Source organism: Plectropomus leopardus, chromosome 3 (assembly GCF_026936395.1).
Source record: "Plectropomus leopardus strain MGB_pleo_1.0 chromosome 3, ASM2693639v1, whole genome shotgun sequence".
NCBI lineage: Eukaryota > Metazoa > Chordata > Actinopteri > Perciformes > Serranidae > Plectropomus > Plectropomus leopardus.
The window spans coordinates 15,725,256-15,732,034 of record NC_142178.1 but is presented as its reverse complement, the minus strand read 5'-3'; the positions used below and the strand labels follow the sequence as shown (position 1 = coordinate 15,732,034).

The 6,779-nt window shown below is 42.2% G+C and overlaps 1 protein-coding gene across 1 annotated transcript; it reads left to right on the top strand.

The window, feature by feature from the left end:
• Positions 1-52: 52 nt before the first annotated feature.
• On the top strand, positions 53-4,734 carry asf1bb (anti-silencing function 1B histone chaperone b). The gene is made up of 4 exons (XM_042485337.2): positions 53-384; positions 1,685-1,800; positions 1,987-2,163; positions 3,579-4,734. Exons 1-4 carry the CDS (start codon positions 276-278, stop codon positions 3,774-3,776), a joined length of 600 nt encoding a protein of 199 aa, XP_042341271.1. The 5' UTR covers positions 53-275; the 3' UTR covers positions 3,777-4,734.
• Positions 4,735-6,779: the final 2,045 nt, after the last annotated feature.

Below are 6,779 nucleotides of genomic sequence, written 5' to 3'. Positions count from 1 at the left end.
AGCACGCCACATGCACCGTGTCTTCTACAATAAATAAATACAGCGAAGAAGAAGCAAGTGACGCAGTTCCTGTAGCCCAGCCTCCGCCGGGTTATGTTAGTGTTCTCGGATAGAAAAGACTCAAACTTTGACCGACAGCCTTGAAGACAGGCAACATCAAACCGCGTGAGCCAAACCGAGCATACAGCAAAGTATCGAGCGCCTCCTTAAACTTTGTTCACGTGTTGGAAAAGCTCGTTAGTTTTTCACGTCGAAGTGTATCGGACGATATCGCTATGGCCAAGGTGCAAGTGTTAAACGTTGCTGTGCTGGACAACCCGAGCCCGTTTGGAAACCCGTTTCAGTTCGAGATAACGTTTGAATGCATGGAGGATTTGCCGGAAGGTGGGTATAGTTTTCAGATAACGTGTACTGCTGATTATCGTGTTCTTTGTGATATGTTAGCTGTAGAGTACTAGCTACCCCCTTAGGCGCGTACTACTTTACTTTTAACACTAACATAGACATTGCAGATAGATGGGGTACATCGTTAGTTAACTGTTAAGCACGCTCTGTTGTTTGACGACGCATAAATATTAGCAGTAGTTTGGGCTGGTTAGTTATAGTTGAAAATTGGCGCTGGCGCGTTCGTGCTCAGCGCCCCGCCTCCCGGCTTCTGCGATTGGCTCATGGACGTTCTTGGGAGTTTTTTTCGAGAAGCTGATTGGTTGTTCACGTTCTGTTACTGTAGCAACAGACAGGCTCGACGAGTTGCCGCGAACCGCGGGCAACCACAGAAAACAGGGAAGCATAAGTATACTATGAATGCAAACAGTCAGTTTACCTGTGGTGACATTAACTATGCTGCTGTACATCATTACAGTATAAAGTGCCATTAACCTGTGCAGCTAAAGTTATTAAATGCAGCCCTTTTGGGGATTATATTTTTACATAATAGTGGTTTAAATAGAAACAATGCACTAAAAATGCACTGGTAACACAGTGCATACAATCAGTATCAACTCACACGAACACACATCGGGCCATTATTAGGTTTTACTGTTGATATTTGGCATTAGACCTTTAATTTTTGTCAAATTTTGAGGTTTTGTCACTTGATATGACATTGAGTTACAACAAAATAACATGCATGTGCTTTTAATTCTCACGTTTCAGTTACCAAGACAAGAAGCCGTTTCGTACTTGCATTTAAACTCTTAATAATATGCATTTGATTTGAAATCACCAACTACTGGTGGGAAAACATAGCATATCAATATCTGCTTTAAAATACTATATGAGTGAATCTGTACTACAATGACAAACATATGGCCCTGAATTTTGCCCAATATGTTAGCAGACCAGAAGACTCTGCAGATATGACAATGTCAAGACTAAGAAACATTTTCCTGACTAGGTACTATTTAGGGATGAACTTACCTGACTCATTCTCTCTTGATACTGACTCTGATACCTGATCTCAGGTGTCATTTATTTTATAAATTTAAATCTGTAAACTGCTCTCTGTGAGACTCATTTGTATTTAATGGTCTTTTTGCACACAGAGGTCTGAGAGGGGGGTCAAGCATTTGTAATTTACTAAAGTGGAAATGTTATTCTGGTGTGGGCAGTTTAAAAAACAACTCAGAGTGTTTCAAAAATGTTTCCATTAACTTTTAAGTGCTAATATTATGTTTGATATCAGATCTGGAGTGGAAGATCATCTATGTGGGTTCAGCTGAAAGCGAGGAATACGACCAAGTTCTGGACTCTGTTCTTGTTGGCCCGGTACCGGCTGGCAGACACATGTTTGTGTTTCAGGTAAGTTCTCTGCAGTCACACGTTGCCTCTCACCTTATACAGCCAGACCACAGAACTCAAAGGGAACTTGAGTGCATTTATTTGATTTCTCTGCTGTGGTTCTTTATCTTGTTTTCGGTGCTGTATTAAAAGCGAAATGACTGTGGTTTTCTTTGATCTGATGTCTTCACCTGTTGGCATCCTCAGGCTGACGCTCCCAACACAGGACTGATTCCAGAGAGTGATGCTGTAGGAGTGACTGTAGTCCTTATAACCTGCACTTACCGTGGACAGGAGTTCATCCGCATCGGTTACTATGTCAACAATGAATACACAGACCCTGAACTACGGGAAAACCCACCTCTCAAACCAGACTACTCTCAGGTAAGAAACACACTCTCAGGGATGACAGTCATGGATCTTTGTCCTTAACATGAAGTACAGTACTGTGCAGTACATGGGCCGTGCTTGTGAAAAAGATCTATTAAAACATACAGTGTGGTTTGCTGCCCTCTGGTGCTCTGAAATTGTTATAGAGCAGCACGAACTGTTCAGAATAAATATGTACTCTTCAGTTTTTCTTTTTGAAGTTGTCTTAGCTTTATTCTAAAGGAGGGAATTGAATAGCTTTTGGTTTTTGTAGTTTTGGTCAGACAGAATAGGCATGTAATTCAAAGACAATAACTTATGCCCTATAAAATAGTAGTGAGCATTCTGCATTATTTCTGACATTTAAAAGATTTGACTGAAAATAATATGTTAATCAATAATGAAAAAGTAATCAGTTGCAGTCCTGTACCACTCAAGCGGAAGGACAAGTTTTTCCCCTTTATCCAGCAGCGGCGCTGAAGTGCTTGAGTTTTATTTTGTGCTGCCAGCCAGAAGACAGTTAGCACATCTGCTGACACGAGAAGGACTTTAGATCATCATTACGACAGCAAACTTTAGTTGTTTTTTTTTTTGTTTGTTTGTTTGGTTTTTTTAAATGTGTGTGTCCCAGCTCTAAATTCTGATGTTTTTGCAGCTCCGTAAACACAGCGCAGGCAGAGCTGTCCGTGAGATATTTTTCCATCAGCAACAGCTTGTGACTAGCGGGGTGAATAATTAATCCGCAAACTTTTAGACCCAGCAGAATGCCTGGTCAGGTTTCTTTTTCAATGCGCCTGTGGTTTTACTGCTCTGTCTGTGCCTAGAGTATGCTCTGCCCTCCGATAGTGTGCTACTATATTTAAACGACGCTGCTACATTCAAAAATGTTCAATAATAGTAATTCAAGAGGTTTTTTGAGTAATGAAATTAAAACCAAAAATTGTTACAATTGCCCCCTGGTCTCCCTTAATTAACCCTGCCTCTCCAGTGGCAGAGACAAAAGGACTCCAATCCTGGACTAATGCAGATGACAAAGAGCCACTGTAGACAAAGATGCTATGTCAGTCTTATGGACACAATACAGGAGCTAAATGGAAACAATGTCGGGACAGCAGAGCGTATCGCAGCCTCTACAGAAGCTTTAATTGCGGTGTGGTGAGCGAGGAATTGAGACGGTGTGTGTGCAGTCTGGATGTCAGGTCAGCAGTAAACCATGAACGTAACAGTGAATGTTCACTGTGAGCTACATTTGTTCAAAACCGCAGAAGAGGGTGTTAAACCAGGCAAGGAGGGTCTAATGAAAATATGCTGCTTAGTTTATTTAGGAAAGTGTTTGTGAAGCTTTACCCATATTTAGGACTAAAACTCAGGATCGCGCGACCACAAAAGCTAATTCTGACATTTCACCAATGTGGCTTCCATTCTTTCAGCTCCTGAGGAATATTTTGGCCTCCAACCCCCGCGTCACCCGCTTCCATATCAACTGGGAGGGCACGGCAGACAAGATGGAGGACAGCGAGAATGTTGACCCGTCCCGTAACATCAGTGGCATGCTCCCTCCATCCTGTATACCAGGAAAGATGCCGCCTCTTGGACTGATGCCGGACAACTCCATGGACTGCATGTAAGCATCATCAGACTGAGATGATGGACAAGAAGCTCTTCCTATCTGGACACGCAACCACACCAAAAACACACATTTGGACAAGGAGGCAATGGATGTAACTACATAACGTGGACATTAACAGGAAGTAGGGGAAATATTTTTATACTATAGGGATGGATCTGGAATTGTTACAAGCTGTTTTTGTCTCCTGTGTACTTTCTTCCAACACACACACCTACAGTACCAGCACTGCCTTAATTTACTGTGTCTCTGGCTAATGTCAGAGCTGAGCCAGAGAGCGTTGGAGTCTCAGGATGGAGTTATCTTAAGACCGCCGTATCCTCACAGCCCCGAGACTCGCAAGTCACACTCATACACTGATGTCCACCTGTTCGGCACCCACACTGACCATTTCGTCATCTGAGCACAGATCAAGGCTATGGGCAGGTCTGTGTGTCAGAGTAGCTGTAGCACTAGCTGCTTACAATAAAGCATTTCATTGTTCTGTAGGTTTGTCTCATCCAGATGTAAATTTGTAGCATCTGGAGTACCTGTGGGAAAAAAAAAAAATCTTGTGTTTGAAATATGGGCCATGTTCACGGGCCTGTTGCAAGAAGTAGCTTTATTTACTGTTAGCTGGATAGCATGTGCAGAGTACAACCTTGTGTTTGCAAGACTGAGTTATCTTGTCAAGTCAGTAAACCCACCTCTTCAAACAGGCCCCAGTTCAGAGTATATCCTTTAAAAGGTTGCATTAAATGTCCATAATTATGCACAAAACATGTAGGTAAAGGAGTCACAGGAGAAATTGATGCCATATTGCAGTCAAGTTGTTTTGGTGGTTTACTGTAAATAATGTTTTCCCAGCGCTTATTTTGTCTTCAAGATGAGAAGGCATACTTTCTTTTTGTACTTAAATGTATTCTCTGACTCAGTATTTGTAACGACAGTGATGAGGTTAATAAAGTTTGTTTTGTGGACATTGTGCTACTTTCTGGTACTTACTATGTCTTGCTTGCACAGCTTCTTTCCACCTAACTGAGGAAGAAAGCACAGCAACAGCAGCAAGATTCAGCACGTGTGTGTGTGTGTGTGTGTGTGTGTGTGTGTGTGTGTGTGTGTGTGTGTGTGTGTGTGTGTGTGTGTGTGTGTTTGTGCATCGGCCCATTCTTCCCCCTCCCTGCTCCAGCTCTTTCTTTTTTTTCCAATTTCATTCATAAAATGCAGCAGCCTCAATCCACCATTTTCACTCTAGCCTCATGTTGCTAAGCAACTGCAGCACTAAAGGGAGGGGGACTGTCTTCTCTCACCCATTTTATCTCGTCTTAGTTGAAGGGACTAACTCCTCCATCCGTCCATCTGTTAGAGCTGTCTGCCTCTCGCAAGACGCCACGAACGATTATAATCACAACAGGCTCGGTTAAAAAAAAATGCAGCAGTCTGTGGCATGTAAAAGTGCACGCTGGCATTCATATTTGGCATGAAAATCCATATGCGCCATCGCCTGCACCAGTGGTGGAAAGCTACTAAGTACATTTACTCGAGTATTGGAGTTAAGGAGAAATTTTAGGTACTTGCACTTTGAGTATTTTAATTTATGCTACTTTATACTTCTACTTCACCACATTTAAGAGGCAAATATGATACTTTTTACTCCACTACATTCATTTGATATCTTTAGTTACTAATTGCTTTTGGAGATTCAGATAAATAATACAAAATATAGCAAATTATGGTGTATTATTTTAGCTTACGATATGATCAAACTTTAGTGATCCCCATATTTTGTGGGGGGAAAAATCGATACAGCATAGTATCACAGTATTTTCGCATGGCCATACTGTATCAGTACATGAACACCAAGTATCATTTTATTTATTTAAATTTTATTACGCTTTGCTAGTTTTCAAAACAGGCCCCATTCTGCAAATTGCCCACTTTAACTTCTTTTGCTACTTTTCATTTTGTGCAAATACTAGTATGTGACAGTTGCAGCCTGAGACTGTTGTTATAAAAACCAGATGCGTCTGGGTGTGTAGACATGAACCCTTGGTTAATTGAGCTATTTCACAGATCCCACATACATACACATCCCAGATCACATCATATATGTCAGGTAAACACTTGTAATTGCTCAACGCGTTTGGAATAGTCAGCAGAATAAATCCTGTCACGCAAATGTAGGGCTTAATATCTAAAAAAAAAAAAAAAAAAAAGAAATAATAAAGTGTAAATACACAGCTGAAGTAGTTTGAGCACCATTCACACAGTAAAGTAGGAGGCTGCAGGAGACCCTGCAGTAGCTGTAGGGATCTCTGTATTTATAGCTTGGGTGTTTGTTCATGGGTCTTCTTTAAATTCTGATTTTCACACCAACACAAGCTCGAAGTGTTATTGAAATTGGATATGCAAATCCAAATGTGTCTTTTGAGAGTCCTGATAATAAGGGACCTTTGTGCATGTGCTGTACTCGCCCTGTAGGTAGGCTACAGCAGGTGTGTTGTGAGGATGATGACAGAGATGCTGTTGAAGGATTTTGACTGTAAAGGTCGTTGGTACTCAGACAGTATGAGGCTCTGCGTGTTTCCATCCAACACCGATTGTAAAAACATTTATTTTTTCTTTCCCGTGATTCATTTCCCACCAGATAACTCTCCTCTCCGTGCACGGCCGTCTGCTGTCTGTTTAGAAGTCCTGCCAGCCAGACCGCGCCGCGCGTGCGTTAAATTCTGACCAACATTTCTAAAAATAGCTCGCGGTTGACGTCACTTAGCCAAACGTGTATCAGTCGCTTGGCGGCGGCGAGGAGGAGGAGGGTGTTGAGAGAGCACGGGGAGGGAAGCTTTTTTTTTTCTTTTTTTTTGGAAGAGAGAGATGGGGGGGGCAATCCTGTCAAACGCTGCTGACAGCCAATAGATATTCTCGCATTCACCGAGATTCCCACGGTTCGGCCGCGCCGAGCCAATGGAGGACAGCAACCGGGGAAAGTGGGCGCGTCTATCGTCGGTAGGAAAATAATCGCTGA